The sequence below is a fragment of the Cyprinus carpio genome, chromosome B9, assembly GCF_018340385.1.
Source record: "Cyprinus carpio isolate SPL01 chromosome B9, ASM1834038v1, whole genome shotgun sequence".
NCBI classification, from domain to species: domain Eukaryota; kingdom Metazoa; phylum Chordata; class Actinopteri; order Cypriniformes; family Cyprinidae; genus Cyprinus; species Cyprinus carpio.
This window is the reverse complement of record NC_056605.1, coordinates 3,455,890-3,473,721: the sequence shown is the minus strand read 5'-3', so window position 1 is coordinate 3,473,721 and position 17,832 is coordinate 3,455,890. Positions and strand designations below refer to the sequence as shown.

Sequence of the window (17,832 nt, the reverse complement as noted above, 5' to 3'; positions counted from 1 at the left end):
CCAAAGTATGCATGTATTTATTTATTTGCTCTATGGGATATGATTGGTTCTCACATGTCTCATAACATAAAATGGATTACATGTTCTGGATGTCACTGGGTCTGATATTTGTGTAGCTTCACAAGAAAATAATTTTCTATTGTGATATTATAAATGGAGATTAAACTAGATGGAAAGCAGTGTTCAGACAGCTCAGATAATTGTTGTTTGGAAGTGGCACGTCTACCTGCAGGCTCTTCATACCTCTCAGAGACTCCTCTGATCTCCATGATGAAGCCCTGCAATCTGTGAGACATTTCCCATCAAGCCCATGTGACGTTTATGTCCTTTCTGACGTGTGATATTCTCCTTCTGAGACCCCAAATTACCTAGCAACCCGCCTTTTCTCTCAATCGCTACGGCGACCTGATACTCTGCCAAGCAGATGGTGTGAGAGCGTGGACGAGGAAGCAGACTGAACACATCTGCTGAACACCGACCACAACTACATGCTCAATGACAAAAACCCCCTACATAAAGCTTGTTGCATACGTTTAGTAAAGTCCACTGCTTAACTATGGAAACACGTTTCTGCCACAGGAAAACAAACAAACAAATAAACACAAACAAATAATTAAATAAATACACAAGAATTTAAATAGAAATTGAACAAACATTCAACTGCAAGAAAAAGAAATAATTTAACTTTTTTTTTTTTTTACTTTTTTCCCTCATATTTAACAGTGACGTTCCATTCAGTGCCATTCGATTTCTAGAATATCTGAAAAATTGAAAAAGTTTGCAACTTTATGAAATGTCTATGTAGAAAATGAATGAGAAATATACTTTCAGAACCAAGACCACTGAAATAGTAGTGTAGTGGCAGTAACAGCTTTTCTTTTCTTTTCTTTTCTTTTCTTTTCTTTTCTTTTCTTTTCTTTTCTTTTCTTTTCTTTCCTTTCCTTTCCTTTTCTTTCCTTTCCTTTCCAATTTATTTTATATTATTTGTCCCTTTTTTACTTTATTCCTTCATTTTCTTTCATTTATTTTTTTTTATTTTATTATTGTATTATATATATATATACGGAAGAGGATTAGGGCCAAGCAATAATAAAAAAATAAAACCATCTCGAGATTAAAGTCATCATATTGCGAGATTAAACTCGTTAAATTTCGAGAAAAAAAAGTCGAAATACAATCTTGAGAACAAACTCATTAAATTTCGAGAATAAAGTCGTTGTGTTTCGAGAAAAAACTCGTTAAATTTCGAGAAAAAAAAGTCGAAATACAATCTTGAGAATAAACTCATTAACCATTATAATACAAAGTCGTTGTGTTTCGAGAAAAAAACTCGTTAAATTGCGAGAAAAATAGTCGAAATAATCGAGAGAATAAACTCATTAAATTTCGAGAATAAAGTCGTTGTGTTTCGAGAAAAAAAGTCGAAATGAAATGTAGAGAATAACGCATTCGATCAGTGTTCATTGCATAGCATTTAGAGGACATGGCAGAGTTGGATCACTTAGTCAAGCTATATTTTAGACTTTCTTTCAGTAACAAAGAAATACTATCAACTTTAGCTAATTATGACACAATAATAATTAGCACACGAACTTTAAAGAGAGAATTTGCAAGCGGCTAGGTCTTTTTAGAAGAAAAAATCAGTCCAATTTGCGCGATGTAGGCTACTCGCTTTTGTCCAACATGAATTGACAACCAGAGGACAAATGCAAGGTTATCGCTGGCTTCATCCAAATGCACTCTGGCACTTGGACAGCTATGATAAATTAAAACCGTACGGCATTGCCATTAATGGCGTGTAATGTAAATAAATGAGTTTATTCTCAAGATTGTATTTCGACTTTTTTTTCTCGAAATGTAACGAGTTTTTTTTCTCGAAACACAACGACTTTATTCTCGATATTTAATGAGTTTATTCTCAAGACTGTATTTCGACTTTTTTTCTCGAAACTTAACAAGTTTAATCTCGAAACACAACGACTTTATTCCCGATATTTAATGAGTTTATTCTCAAGATTGTATTTCGACTTTTTTTCTCAAAATTAAATGAGTTTAATCTCGCAATATAATGACTTTAATCTCGAGATGTTTTTTTTTTTTTATTATTGCTTGGCCCTAATCCTCTTCCGTATATATATATATATATATATATATGTATATATATGTATATATGTATATATATGTATATATATATGTTTTTTTGTTTTTGTTTGGGTCACTGTTCTTTTGACTTCCAATGAGTTTAAATAAGTTATGAATGGGTAAAGCATTTTATTTTTTCCTTCATGTCTTTGCAGTACATCCCTGCTAGGATAACAGTGCTTCTTGTATTAATCATCTAAAAGTGTGGTTAAGTGTGGACTAATCTTAGACTCATTCTGCTGTCTAGCTCTGTAATCTTCACAGAGTCTGGAGGAATATGAACTCATAATTAAACACTGACCAGTGGCCTGCTGAGACTCAGTTCATCTGTCAGCTGGGAACATTTACTCATGCACTGGTTTTGCGCTTCTCTCTGCTGGTGCGGATCTTCTGTCAGTGTTTGTGTGGTTTGGTCGGCTGATGGTGTGTTGTTGAGTAAATATCAGCAGGAGCTGGATTAAACAGCATTTTCATTCAGCATGGTGCCTTATGATGTCAGCATGACATCATGTCCCAGTTTGTCATTTGTACATTTTGTCTTGTGAAAGTTTTTTGACCTGACTGATTTATTGTGGACACAGGTGTCCTTAAAAAGTAATCATAGCTTTGGTTTATCACATGAACACGACTGGAAAACTGTTCATGATCCACTAACTGTGTTGTTTGATTTATTTGTTTAAATAACACTTTAATCATTTTTATACACTTTTGTATTAACGTGAATAGAACTACTTATTGAACTACTTTAATTATAATTTCTTCTTTACAATACGACTATGTAATTCCACTGCACTCTCAAACTAAATATGGCTGCTTTAGTAATGTTTTGTGTGTTTTATGTTTCTCTCATGTGTATAAGGAGCAGGAATGTTTTCTGTGACATTACAGAACCAGCACAATCTCACACTGCATTCATTAAGAGTGGCCTCATTACGCCCGTGTAATTATTTAACTGTAACCATTTGGTTCATAGATCATACAGTGAACTAAGTGGCACTTCTAATGAATGTATTGAATATGATGAATAATAAGACAGACATAATAGTTTCGATTTTTATCAGCCATTGCATATCGTGTAAATAAATAAATGTTAGTTGATCCATGCAGAAAAAAGTACTTGATTTTGATTTTGACTCTACTGAGCATGTAGTTATAGTTAGCTAAAAAATAAATTAATTTATAAATAAACTGAAATAAAATAAAAGTCATATTTCAGCTATTTGCCCATACAACAGTGCTCATTTTATTTCATTTAACTTGATGTACTAAAATTAAAAAAAAAAAAAAAAAATGATATAGACTTATTTTTCAATAAGAATATTAATAAAAACACAATAAAATTACTAAAACTATAACATATCAGTGATACTTAAATAACACTCCATGACTGATGTCATAAAATTCTGAATTTTGTGTTTGTTGAACTTTATTCAAAGGTTGCTCCTGAAATCTAATTGAGTTCTTAATTCAGTTTAGTTTGACTTTTTCCCATATGTTTCTCATAAGATTCCTTTGGACAGAAAACACACACACACAAATTAGACAATTGATGATGACTGTGTTCATATTGAGGTCCTGTAACTGCAGGAAAATCTGAGTATGTTGGCAAATCTGAATGCAAAAACCAGGAGATGTTTGAATAGAAAACAGGTGAAATAATAAAATCAAAGTGACAAAGTTTACTTCCATAAACTGATGAAACTCTAAATGATGAAACTCTTTCATTTTGATTCCCGTTTGAGATTTTTTACGCTTCTTTCAAATACATATATATACAGTATATATATATATATAAAATGTATATATATATATATATATATATATATATACAGTATATATATATATATAAAATATATATATATATATATATATATATATATATATATATACAGTGTATATATATATATATATATATATATATATATATACACACACATATAAAAACCCTTCATTACACACATTTTTTTTTTTTTGCTATTTTTATCCTTTGTCTCCTCTAAATAATGATATTTTTCTGACTGTAAACGGTGTATTGGAGTGATAGTGGAGTTCTGTTGGGTGTGGAGCTGCAGATGAGCTTTGATCGCTTCTGCTGTTAAGGCATGTGTCTCTGAAGGTTTCTGTGGTAGATGGAGGAAACAGGGACATACACAGGAAATGCAGATGATGGTCTGATGTTTCTCAGTGAGGCTAGAGGAGTGTGTGTTTGATACTACTGCCCCAGTGACGGCTTTAAGACCGTTTCTTTCTGAGAGTGCGGGTCATTTGTCAGTAAGGCTGAGTGTTTTGTTGGTTATTGAAGAGCTCTTCTTGATTTGCTGGATCATTCAGCAGATGTGATTAACACCTGTCTGTTTACCTGAGTCTTTGAGCAGAAGATCTTCTGCTGATGTTTGATTATTAAAACTAAGCATTGCACTTCGTCTTGCAGCATTTCTTGGTGCTACAGACATGATTCAAATAATGCAGCTTACTGAGGTGTTTATGCATGTAAGAAGCACCCGTGTTTTCTTCAGGAGAAGTTCAGATAAATATTCTCTGCTTTGGTGTGTGGTCTGTGTGTTTATGTATGTGAAGAACTCCACCTGTTTTTTCTCTGATGTTGAATTATTCCTCCCTTTTCATTTCCTCTCTTTATCTGTCTTTCATTAGTGTGAGAGGGGCTCTGTCTCTTTCTCTCTGTGATAAAACACAAATGTGCTTTATTTAATGCAAATAATCTCACTTGAAATTCAGCCACTGCACAGACGCTCTGTAAATTGTTTAGGTGCATGACTTTTTGCGATTATGCAATTGTTTGAATATACATTATTTTTGCCGAACTTAATTTTTTTCCTCCCTTTTTTAAATCTCATATCACATTTGAAGGGCATCTATTTTCAATAAAAAATGAAGGAAATAATCAAAAAGTATCAGGTAGGCTTAGGGTAAGAGTAAAAAAAAAAAAGAAGAAATTTATAACATATGATTTAGGTACGCTACATTGCATGACCAAAAGGTTTCAACACAATTGCAATGTGATTTTATACTATCGTAGTTCAATAAACAAGACATTAAAATTAAGTGACTTACATTTTACACAAGGTTAGAGAAAAAAATGACCATTTAAGAAACATAGTGGAAAATGACATCTGTTTTGTTAAATACAGCAACTCCTTTTGAGTTCATTTTTATTTCTACTTATTTTCTTTGTCACAGAGCACTTTATTTTGAGAGTTGTTTAAGTGAGAGAACATCTGTAACTTTGTCCAGATTGGGGGAATTGTAATGTTTAATAATTTTGTTAAACGGCAATAATGATGAAACACATGGACTTGCCAAAAACAATAATGTACATGTGAGCCAGATCAGTCTTTTTGCTGTTAATATTTGAGAGTTTGAGAAGCTGTAAAACTGATAAGAGATGTACACTCTGAGCAGAGTTCATGTATCCAGCAGCCCCCAATGCCCCCCCCCCCACACACACACACTCTCTCTCACTCTCTCTCTTTCTCTCTCTCTCTCTCACACACACACACACACACACACACACACACACACACAGAGTGTTTTTCTCTTCAATCACTGCTGAAATGCCACATCTGATCAGGAATCATTTTCCTGTTTGTGAAGAGTCCCTACTGTAACAGAGGAAGACTTCTTCCTTCATATCACTCTTGTTCTCAATCACTCTGTTTTTCCAATTTCCTTTCAGCATGCACTTAATGTTTATTGGAGTGTGTAGTAACACAGTATGCCAGTATTGAGACATTTTTATATTATGATGTTGTATAATATATATATATATATATATATATATATATATAGTTATAAAAAAATATATATATATATATATATATATATATACACAGTACAGACCAAAGGTTTGGAAACATTACTAACATTACTATCAAGCCTGCATTTATTTGATCAAAAATACAGAAAAAACAGTAATATTGTGAAATATTATTACAACTTAAAATAATAGTTTTCTATTTGAATATACTTTAAATAAATAATTTATTCCTGTGATGCAAAGCTGAATTTTCAGCATCATTACTCCAGCCTTCAGTGTCACATATAACATCCAGTCTATCACATGATCATTTAGAAATCATTCTAATATTCTGATTTATTATGAGTGTTGAAAACAGTTCTGCTGTCTAATATATTTGATGAATAAAAGGTTAAAAAAAAACTGCATTTATTCAAAATAAAAATAAAAATTATAATAATATATATTCTAATAATATATTTTCTTTACTATCACTTTTTATCAATTTAACACATCCTTGCTGAATAAAAGTATTGATTTTATTTAAAAAAAAAAAGAAAAAAAAAATTACTGACCCCAAATTACTGACCAGTAGTGTATATTGTTATTACAAAATATTTATATTTTAAAAAAACATAGCTTCTTTTTTTTTTTTTTTTTTTTTTATTCAAAGTATCCTAAAAAAGTATCACATGTTCTGAAAAAATATTAAGCAGCAGAACTGTTTCCAACTTTGATAATGAATCATCATATTAGAATGATTTCTAAAGGATCATGTGATAATGATCCTAAATAATTCAGCTTTGCATCACAGAAATAAATGATAATTTAAAGTATAATAAATTTAAAAACAATTATTTTAAGTTGTAATAATATATCACAACATTACTTTTTTTTCTGTATTTTTGATCAAATAAATGCAGGTTTGATGAGCAGAAGAAACTTCTTTCAAAAACACAAAAAAAATAATGTTTCCAAACTTTTGACCCTTAATCAAAAAATAAATCACAAGAAAAACATGCAATTTGTGACTCTGGAGCACAAAAGCAGTCACAAGTAGCACAGGTATATTTGTAGCAATAGCCAACAATACATTGTATGGGTCAAAATTATTCATTTTTCTTTTATGCCAAAAATAATTAGGATATTAAGTAAAGATCATGTTACATGAAGATATTTTGTAAATTTCCTACCATAAATATATCAAAACTTAATTTTTCATTAGTAATATGCATTGCAAAGAACTTCATTTGGACAACTTTAAAGGTGATTTTCTCAATATTTAGAATTTTTTTTTTTTTTCTTTTTTTTTTGCAGCCTCAGATTCCAGATTTTAAAATAGTTGTATCTCAGCCCCATATTGTCCTATCCTAACAAACCATACAGCAATGGAAACTTATTTATTCAGATGTATAAATCTCAATTCCAAAATGACCCTTGTGACTGGTTTTGTGGTCCAGGCTCACATTTGATATGTGTGTTTACACCTAACTGAAAACATGAACTGATTTCCCCCTGCTCTCTTTTAGGCTCATATAAACCTAAAATTTGTCCCAAACCCCCACTAAAATCCTTGTGTCTGTTCCTCTGCTCTGCGCTGCAGCTCTCTGGAGGGTGTGAGCTGACGGTGGTCCTGCAGGACTTCGTGGCGAGCGGCGCGTCTGAGCTCAGCGTCCAGACCGGTCAGACAGTGGAGCTGCTGGAGCGGCCCAGCGACCGGCCGGGATGGTGTCTGGTCCGGACCACAGACAAGACCCCCCCTCAGGAGGGACTGGTGCCCAGCAGCACTCTGTGTATCTCTCACTCTCGCAGCAGTGTGGAGATGGACTGCTTTTTCCCAGCAGGCAAAGGTAAGAGCAGGAGCTTCTCAATCGACTGAAAGAAACCCAACCAACCCCTCTCTTTTATTAAATAAAAAAAAAAATTATTACCATATTTCTTCACTTATTAACATAAAGTATACACTGCTGTTCAAAGTTTGGGGTTGGTAAGATTTTTCATAATATTTTTGAAAGAAGTCTCTTCTGCTCACAAAGACTGCATTTACTTGAGTAAAAATACAGTAAAATGGTACTAATGTGAAATATTCACATGATCTTTCAGAAACCTTTTTAATATTGCGGTTTAAGAAATATATTATCAATGTTGAAAACAATTGCTTCTTAATATTTGTGTAAAAACAGTGTTATTCGTTTCCCACAAAGTTCAGCAGCAGTTATTTAAAATAAAACTATTTTGTAACATTATAAATCTCTGTCATGTTTGATCAGTTTAATGCATCTTTTCTAAATACGAGAACCAATTTCTTTCAAAAACATATCTTACTGACCTCAAACACTTGAAAGTTACTTTACATAAGTTATAGCCTATTTATTAATTTTGGACATAAATAGCTTTATTTATTTATTTTTTTCTCAATCTGATCAACTAGTGAAGCAAGATGATGTTGTCATTGTTTGTGACATTACCGCCGGCTTGTTTGTAGAGTGCATTGCATTGTGGGTTATGAAAAACAATATCAGAAACAAAAATTTAAGTGTCAAGTGTGTCTGCGACTGGTAGTGTACTTCATACTGCAGAAAGAAACCTCTTTAACTCTAAATGCACCACACAATTCTGAAACATAATCCTGCTAGAGTGCACCACGAAGCCACACAGACCAGCCAGTAGCCTGTCCAAAGTGCTTGCACTTTGTGTATTTTTCTGCCAAAGTGCTGTACGCAGTGACCCCTAGAGGGCACCACAACTATACGCTGTCATTAGTAGTCACTCTGGGATCAGATAGAAATGCCAGTGACTCTGGAAGCACTCATAGCATTAGCATGTTTGTCTCAGTCGAGAATGACTTGATGTCCTGTTGCCCTCAGTAAACACATGATGCTGGACACGCTTGCTGTTTATTTTCGCCAACATGAGAGCTTGCTAAACACAGATACTTTGAGGCTGTTTTCCCCAAACAGTGCTGTGATCCTATTAGCATCAGTATGATCTCCAGCTCACGGGATGCAGCACTGAAGATTTGTTTCTAGTCAAAAACTGATATAACTTTTAAAATGAGGCATATTTCTGAGTAAATCAGGATGAGGAAATAACATATAGGACTTTTTTGCCTCAATGAATCATGCACAGTGATACCAGAAACATGAATTAAGGAAGTGAGTGGTCTGTTTGCTTATTGACTGCAGATCAACATTCCTGTCGACTCTTTCCCTTGTGTTCTTTAAAGGAATAATGCAGTGTTGAAGTGGAATGTCAGTGTCTTCTACAGGTCCTTCTCAAAAAATTAGCATATTGTGAAAAAGTTCATTATTTTCCATAATGTAATGATAAAAATTGAACTTTCATATATTTTAGATTCATTGCGCACCAAACTGAAATATTTCAGGTCTTTTATTGTTTTAATACTGATGATTTTGGCATACAGCTCATGAAAACCCAAATTCCTATCTCAAAAAATTAGCATATTTCATCCGACCAATAAAGAAAAGTGTTTTTAATACAAAAAAAAGTCAAATGCCTTCAAATAATTATGTTCAGATATGCACTCAATACTTGGTCGGGAATCCTTTTGCAGAAAATGACTGCTTCAATGCGGCGTGGCATGGAGGCAATCAGCCTGTGGCACTGCTGAGGTGTTATGGAGGCCCAGGATGCTTCGATAGCGGCCTTAAGCTCATCCAGAGTGTTGGGTCTTGCATCTCTCAACTTTCTCTTCACAATATCCCACAGATTCTCTATGGGGTTCAGGTCAGGAGAGTTGGCAGGCCAATTGAGCACAGTAATACTATGGTCAGTAAAACCATTTACCCAGTGGTTTTGGCACTGTGAGCAGGTGCCCAGGTCGTGCTGAAAAAACTAAATCTTCATCTCTATAAAGCTTTTCCCAGCAGATGGAAGCATGAAGTGCTCCAAAATCTCCTGATAGCTAGCTGCATTGACCCTCCCCTTGATAAAAACACAGTGGACCAACACCAGCAGCTGACATGGCACCCCAGACCATCACTGACTGTGGGTACTTGACACTGGACTTCAGGCATTTTGGCATTTCCTTCTCCCCCAGTCTTCCTCCAGACTCTGGCACCTTGATTTCCGAATGACATGCAAAAATTTGCTTTCATCCGAAAAAAACAGTACTTTGGACCACTGAGCAACAGTCCAGTGCTGCTTCTCTGTAGCCCAGGTCAGGCGCTTCTGCCGCGTTTTCTGGTTCAAAAGCACACACGCCTGTGCACGGTGGCTCTGGATGTTTACTTACTCCAGACTCAGTCCACTGCTTCCGCAGGTCCCCCAAGGGTCTGGAATCGGTCCTTCTCCACAATCTTCCTCAGGGTCCGGTCACCTCTTCTCGTTGTGCAGCGTTTTTTGCCACACTTTTTCCTTCCCACAGACTTCCCACTGAGGTGCCTTGATACAGCACTCTGGGAACAGCCTATTCATTCAGAAATTTCTTTCTGTGTCTACCCTCTCGCTTGAGGGTGTCAATGATGGGCCTTCTGGACAGCAGTCAGGTCGGCAGTCTTACCCATGATTGCGGTTTTGAGTAATGAACCAGGCTGGGAGTTTTAAAAGCCTCAGGAATCTTTTGCAGGTGTTTAGAGTTTAATTAGTTGATTCAGATGATTAGGTTAATAGCTCGTTTAGAGAACCTTTTCATGATATGCTAATTTTTTGAGATAGGAATTTTGGTTTTCATGAGCTGTATGCCAAAATCATCCAGTATTAAAACAAATAAAGACCTGAAATATTTCAGTTGGTGTGCAATGAATCTAAAATATATGAAAGTTTAATTTTTATCATTACATTATGGAAAATAATGAACTTTTTCACAATATGCTAATTTTTTGAGAAGGACCTGTATAGCTGCCTGCAGCCTCAAGATGAAGCATAATTCATGAATTGTCGGCCAAGTTAGTTTTTTAATTTTTGTATTTTATTTTATTACAGAATGTTATTCTGAATGTTCTCTGAACGTTCTGAAACAAGTAGTTAAGTTAGTTATGTTAAATAAAAATGCAGATGAACATCCAACTAAAAATTGTTTGGAAAAACACACACACACACACACACACACACACACACACACACACACACACACACACACACACACACACACACACACACACACACACACAATGTATACTCTAAACAAATGTTTTTGTGCTAATGTTTAAGGATGCTCTTAAAGACCAGATTTCTTTTGAATGAATATTAAGTTAACATAATTGGAAGAACGTGTTCATAACTTTGAGAGAATCTTACAGAGTTCTGAGAATGTTGCCTGTTAGCAGAGAAACTGTTTGGAAAGGCTTTGGGTTCAGCACTTAAGATGTTACATTTCTCATTCTTTTAGCCTCCTGGGTTTGAGGTCAGGTTAGTCAGCTGTGTGGTTTGATTGTTGCATACAGAGGTGTGTGTGTGTGTGTGTGTGTGTGTGTGTGTGTGTGTGTGTGTGTGTGTGTGTGTGTGTGTGTGTGTGTGTGTGTGTGTGAAGGAAGGCTGTTTCACACTGTGCCTTTAATACTGGGTCTACTGTATTTTAGAATCTGCCTGATTTGCATAACTCCTCCTGTCTGTTTTGCTGGGATCCTGCGTGACATTACCGTAAAGAGTCCGCTGCAAAATGCAAAAAGGGCCTGATGTAGAACACCTAGCAAGATGCCTCAGTGTGGAAATGAAGGCAGTTTCCATGCAGCTCTGCAACATAATGCAACTACTGCAGTCAGAAGTCGTTATTTGAGAATTTTTTCTCAATTTGATGATGCTGTCCGTCTGAGACTGAGGCATGTGGGGCTGAATTCAGCCTTCTCTGAAGCCGTAAACACACTGCACGATATTCGGCTGTCCCAGACGAAAACCTGGCATCATTAAATAATCGTGGCAATTTCTGTGATCGTGGCTCCTAAATGCAACTTGAAACCAGTGCGACATGGTGCTAAAACATAATACTGCTTACTTCAAGCTCTAATCCTATCTCTTTCGCCGCTTCCACTTGTTTTCAACACACATAAAAATTACAACTGATAAAGTATGATTTATCATTTATCATACTCTTTTTGTTTACAACTAGCACTTGCTGAAAATGTTTTATTCAACTCTAGTAACGTGCGTCGCAGCCTACGAGTCACTAGGTGTCATCATCGTACAGTCTGCATGCATGTCGTAGCCAAGTTTATTAGATCCATGTCGCACAGTGTGACACGCAGTGATCTTATAGGATTGCTAAAATCGTGCAGTGTGTCTCAGGGACTAGACAGCTAGAAGACTAGGCAGCTGTAATAAAACACATGCCAAAGCAGCACGTGACCATTGTGGCGGGAGGAGAAAATGACAGACACAGTGGGGGTGGCGTCAGGCCTCGGAGAGGCTTTTATTAACACAAAATAAACCAAAAATGGGGAAATAAGTGTCCAGAAGGGGAGGTGTGTCCAAAATAAACAGGGAATCTGGTGTCCTCGTCGTGCGGGGTTGGTGTAGGTGGGGCAGTGTTCAGGAGGGAATAAGGGTCCAGGTAAGGGGCGGGGTCCCCTGGCATTCTGGCCTGATGGCCGTGTAAACGGACGCACCCCTCAACTACAAAAAACTAAACCATCTTGCATCAACGGAGAACATACCAGGGGGCAAGGAAGTCGACCGGAAGTTGAAGTCGGCCGCGTGCCGCCATCTTGTAGCAGAACTTCACTTGCGTTAGCATCCCATTGACTCCCATTCATTTTTTTGCGTCACTTTGACAGCGAATAACTTTACATCTGAGGCGTTTAAAGACTCCATTTGTCCATTATTTATTTGTAAAGATACACGACAATGTATAAAGGGCTCCATTACCTTCTATGTTACATTATGGCCCAGTAGAAACACAGTTTTTGTAAAAATAGGCTAACGATTGCGTCATAACCACTCGACTCTCTGTCGCACAGTAGAGAAATTACCCGTACAGACAGGAGGAGAAGCTCGCAGGCAATCGGGGAGACGTGAGCGACCCCATTGGAACTCAATTGAGACAAGTGAAGCCCATTTTTACGCGATTATCGGAATACTTACTCCTGCTCACTCACGCCAAAGAAACTCCCCGCTCAAGCTCGCCGTCTCTGCAAGATTAACGATGGCAGTTTGCACGCACAGCTACTAAAGATTTACATCTGTCAGACAGGTTGCTGACGTCATCAAGCTTAGTTTGAGTCTGCGCGTCAGAAACGGAAGTGCTAAAAATCGCTAAAAATGGGCTTCCCTTGTCTCAATTGAGTTCCAATTGGGTCGCTGTATATTTCTTTTACTGTCTATGGTCCCTCTGCGCACCCTTCCTGTACCCAAGAGGACACCAGTGTGTATGCACGGGGAAGAGACCGGTCTCCCGAGGAGAGGACGGCGGTGCCCAGGAAACAGTGGCGGTGATGAGGCTCCATTTACATCAGGTGTGCCCCATCACACGCCGCCAGCCCTGGCTCCTCCAGCGCCCCTCCTCTCTCACACACCCACTCCTGTCGGGAGACTGGTGAAGGGCGGCGATTTGGGACGGGGTGCCGATGATAATTAGGGGGGAGGCAGCTGACTCGTCACAAGCGTCATCCCCGTCATCAGGCTGCTGCCCACATGGGAGTGTTACCTTCCTCAACCAGGCTCCAAACTGTCGGAGTGGGCAGTTCTCCCTCTCGCACCGCGCCGGAACAGGGACAGAGAAACCGGGTTTTAGTCGACAGCCTCAACCAACCACAGGGTAAGATGACAATAAAAGAGAAGTTACTTAGCCCTTTTGTGGCTGGGAGGCCATCTCCGTCATTCCTCCGTCCCAGACCGGGTTTTCGCAAACTTTTGTAAGCGAGAGGGAGTGAAATCACCAGGTGTTACCCAACTGTGCTGTCTAGGCTCCGCCTTGCCCGCATTCTCCACCACTGTGGCGGGAGGAGCAAACGACAGACACAGTGGGGGTGGTGTCAGGCCTCGGAGAGGCTTTTATTAACAGCAAATAAGCCAAATATGGGGAAATAAGTTTCCAAAAGGGAAGGTGTGTCCAAAATAAACAGGGAATCTGGTGTCCTCGTCGTGCGGGGTTGGTGTAGGTGGGGCAGTGTTCAGGAGGGAAGGGTCCAGGTAAGGGGCAGAGTCCGGCGGCAGCACGCGCTCCCCTCTTCGATCCGGGGTGCGAGAGGCGGCGGCTTCTTTCAGTGGCTGCATCCTTCTCGCTGGCTGCGGCGCTTGAAGGGGATAGACGGCCTGGCATTCTGGCCTGATGGCCGTGTAAACGGATGCGGTTCTCATCCAGACCACGGGTCCGGCAGCTCACATCTCTGGCAGCACAGGAGTCCATCTACGCACCCTTCCTGTACCCAAGAGGACACCAGTGTGTATGCACGGGGGAGAGGCCGGTCTCCCGAGGAGAGGAGTGTTGGGCTTTTTAAACAGCGGCGGTGATGAGGCTCCATTTACATCAGGTGTGCCCCATCACACGCCGCCAGCCCTGGCTCCTCCAGCGCCCCTCCTCTCTCACACACCCACTCCTGTCGGGAGACTGGTGAAGGGCGGCAATTTGGGACGGGGTGCCGATGATAATTAGGGGGGAGGCAGCTGACTCGTCACACCATGTACTCTGAGAAGTTGAAAAAGAGCACTTATTTCAGAAATAACATACTTTAAAAGAACACACTAAAGTGCAACCTGAAAGCAGGTCTATTGTTTTCAGATTTTTTTTTTTTTTAGTTTTTTTTTTTTGGTAACACTTTATTTTAAGATGTTCTTGTTACACATTACATGTTATGATACAGTCATGAATGTGTACTCTCTTTTTGGTCTTTTATTTCATATTTTTTTTTATATATATACTTTTAAGATTTGAAGAACACTACAAGTTATCATTTTGTCAATATTGACACACTATTTTCCTATTTAATACTGTAAAGTTGCTTTGACACAATTTGTATTGTTAAAAGCACTATATAAATAAAGGTGACTTGACTTAACATTCAATACAGTTATGCACACTTCTCTTTCACAAATTTTTATAGATGTTCCTACACCATTTCATTATAGTTACAACAATGGCTGATTTGTTATGTGCATCGGGAATCACACACATAGACCTTTAACTGATGTTTGATTGATTGATTGATTGGTTGATTGATTGATTGATTGACTGACTGACTGACTGACTTTTTTGTGGATGCAAGTCAGTTCTCCTCAAGTTCACACAGGTGTCCGGGCAGAGCATCCACAGGTGTAGACAATCGCACTAACTATCAACATGATTCACATGTAGTTTACATGTCTAAATGCATTTTGGTGCTACTGCACATCAGGGCTGTTTATACTCTCATGCAGTTATCAGTTTTTTTACATCTCTGACCTGAATGTGTTGTTTATTACTTAGAAACAGGCAGGTACGGAAAGTGTTTGATTCCTGTCATTCCAGTGACACAGTACTGCGTCACACAGCAGGTGAGAAGTCTCCTGATAACACCGGTTAACCTGCTGCCACACAAACAACAGCAATAGCCAGTCATTCTGTATCAAGCTCATGTAATCTTCACTCATTCTGACATGAACTTTAGGCATCAGTGAGTCTTTTCTCTCTTGTCCAGTTCAGAAGTTCAGCTCAAGTTATCTGCATGGGAATGTGTGTTTCCCTTTTCACTGGCTTCTCATTTAAAGAGTGTTCAGAGAAAAAAGGGAGAAAAGAGACGGAGAGAGTATCGACCCCTGTGGTGCCCCGTAAGCATAGTATAGCTGGGCACATTGTCATGGGTTCAAGTTATCACGTCCAGCAAACTGACTGCGGCCTTTGTCTTAAAGTGAAACATGAGAGAGTCCTGTAGCTCCTCCTCTCTCTCTCTCTCTCTCTCTCTCTCTCTCTTTAAAGTCAGGCTGAATGAGAGTAATTACTCATTGGCACGGGTGCAGTCCTCCAGGAACATCTCTCTGTGTTGAGACATGCATCTCTGAGCGGTCATGAGGAGTGAAAAGGGTGAGCACTCCTGCTGCGGCTGGATTCTCACTAAATGCTGCTGCTGCTGTCATGTAGGAGGTGGGTTTCTCAAACACTCTTCAGTGCAGAACTAATGTACATATTGCAAGTTTGTGGCACAACAAAGGCTTTATACATATGATGTAGACATATACTGAGCTGGTTCACCTGGCGATCTGTTGAAGTGTAGAAATGTGCTCAGCTGAATTTAATGTGAACGTGTAGTGTACTTCAGCTCTTTAAAGTGTATTTGGTAACACTTCATATTGCGGTGCCCTTGTTACACGTTACATGTACTTACTATTATAATAACAATAAAGTATTCATAATAACATGCAAGTAATTCTAAGCCAAACCCTAATCCTAACCCTAACCCTATAGTAAGAACATATTACTCAGTACTTAATTACATTGTAACAAGGACACCTTAAAATAAAGTGTAACAGTATATTTATAAAAAAATATGTTTTTATTTAATAATAATAATTATTATTATTATTATTATTATTATTATTATTAGAAAAGCCCTCTTAAGTGTACTTTGTTCATGACAGTTTAACAAAATTGTATTTTGTAATAATGTGAAACTAAAACTTCTACTTAAAAGTACATTTTAAGGGTAACTTGCATGTAATTATGCATAATTTATTGTTATTATAATAGTAAGAACATGTAATGTGTAACAAGAACACCTTAAAATAGTGGTACCAAAAAAAGAAAATTCTGAAAACAATGGGCCTACTTTCAGTTTGCACTTTAGTGTATTCTTTCAAAAGTATGTTACATTACATTTATATTTTAGTATACCATAAATACTTGGCAGTTCTTTTGACAATTTAATGTGCACTATCAATATATTTTAAAGACAAAAGAAGTAATTATGAAATTACATATAAAGATGCACTTAAGTTGCATCTTTATAGAAAAAGCATGCTTATGTTCAACTTATTGTATTAGATATAAATTTATTTAAATTATGTAACATTTAATTACAAATACAATGCAAAAAAAAGTGTCTGGAAACATTAAATTAAGTTTGCTTTTAAGTATATTATCTTCATAATGAGTACAAAAATATGCTAATGTTTGCTTCTTTATCTGTAATAGATGACATATATAAGTGTTTATGTGTGTGTGTGTGTGTGTGTGTGTGTGTGTGTGTGTGTGTGTGTGTGTGTGTGTGTGTGTGTGTGTGTGTGTGTGTGTAGGTACAGTATCTGGTCACTAAAATAAATAAATAAACCAGTGAGCATGTTGATAGGCCTATCAAGAGCAACTATATTATTACATTAAGTATATTATCTTCATACTTACAAAAAAAAAAAAAAAGTATGCTTAAGTGGGCTTCTTTCAAAGGGATAAAATTAACTTTTTTTTTTACAAAATATTTGTGGTTACCATGTGTACTCTATATGTAACCGTTATAATATTAGTAAGAGGGGAAAATTAAGTTTTAGGTGTTGCATGCGTTTACCAGTTGTATTTTTACCATTTTAATGAAATTAGGTTTCTTGCAGTTAATTTGTTGTGACGAATAAAAATACATACATGTATTCCATACAGTCACTCAGATGATATGAGCTCAGAAAAACTTCTGATTAATAATTATAAAATGGCTTTAGATGAAATATATCACGTTACACCACAGAACCCGATGGTGCAGCTGAACAGTGTCAATATCAGTGTGCAGAGCATTTTCACTGTTATTGAAATAATTACTTTTGGGTATTTGTTACTTAATCTGATTATAATTTGTTTTATCTTGCATGTCTTTCATATCTCTGGCTCATGGTTTAAAATGATATTGACTGTAGAGCTGCAGTTGTTTACTCTGTCTTGTGTCATGGGTAGATGAGGGTTGTTTGCACACGCGTGTGTGTTGATGTCATGCTGAAGTACCTCTCTGCTCCTCTCTAATGTGGACTAAAGTGCTCTCTCTCTCTCTCTCTCTCTCTCTCTCTCTCTCTCTCTCTCTCTCTCTCTC

The 17,832-nt window shown here is 37.3% G+C and overlaps 1 protein-coding gene across 1 annotated transcript in view; it reads left to right on the top strand.

Annotated features, from left to right (window-relative positions):
- Positions 1–17,832, top strand: part of LOC109092547 (kalirin-like) — a 190,673-nt gene that overhangs the window by 133,696 nt on the left and 39,145 nt on the right. Inside the window, 1 exon segment of the mRNA XM_042730646.1 lies at positions 7,500–7,746. Within this exon segment, the coding sequence (XP_042586580.1) occupies positions 7,500–7,746 (247 nt within the window).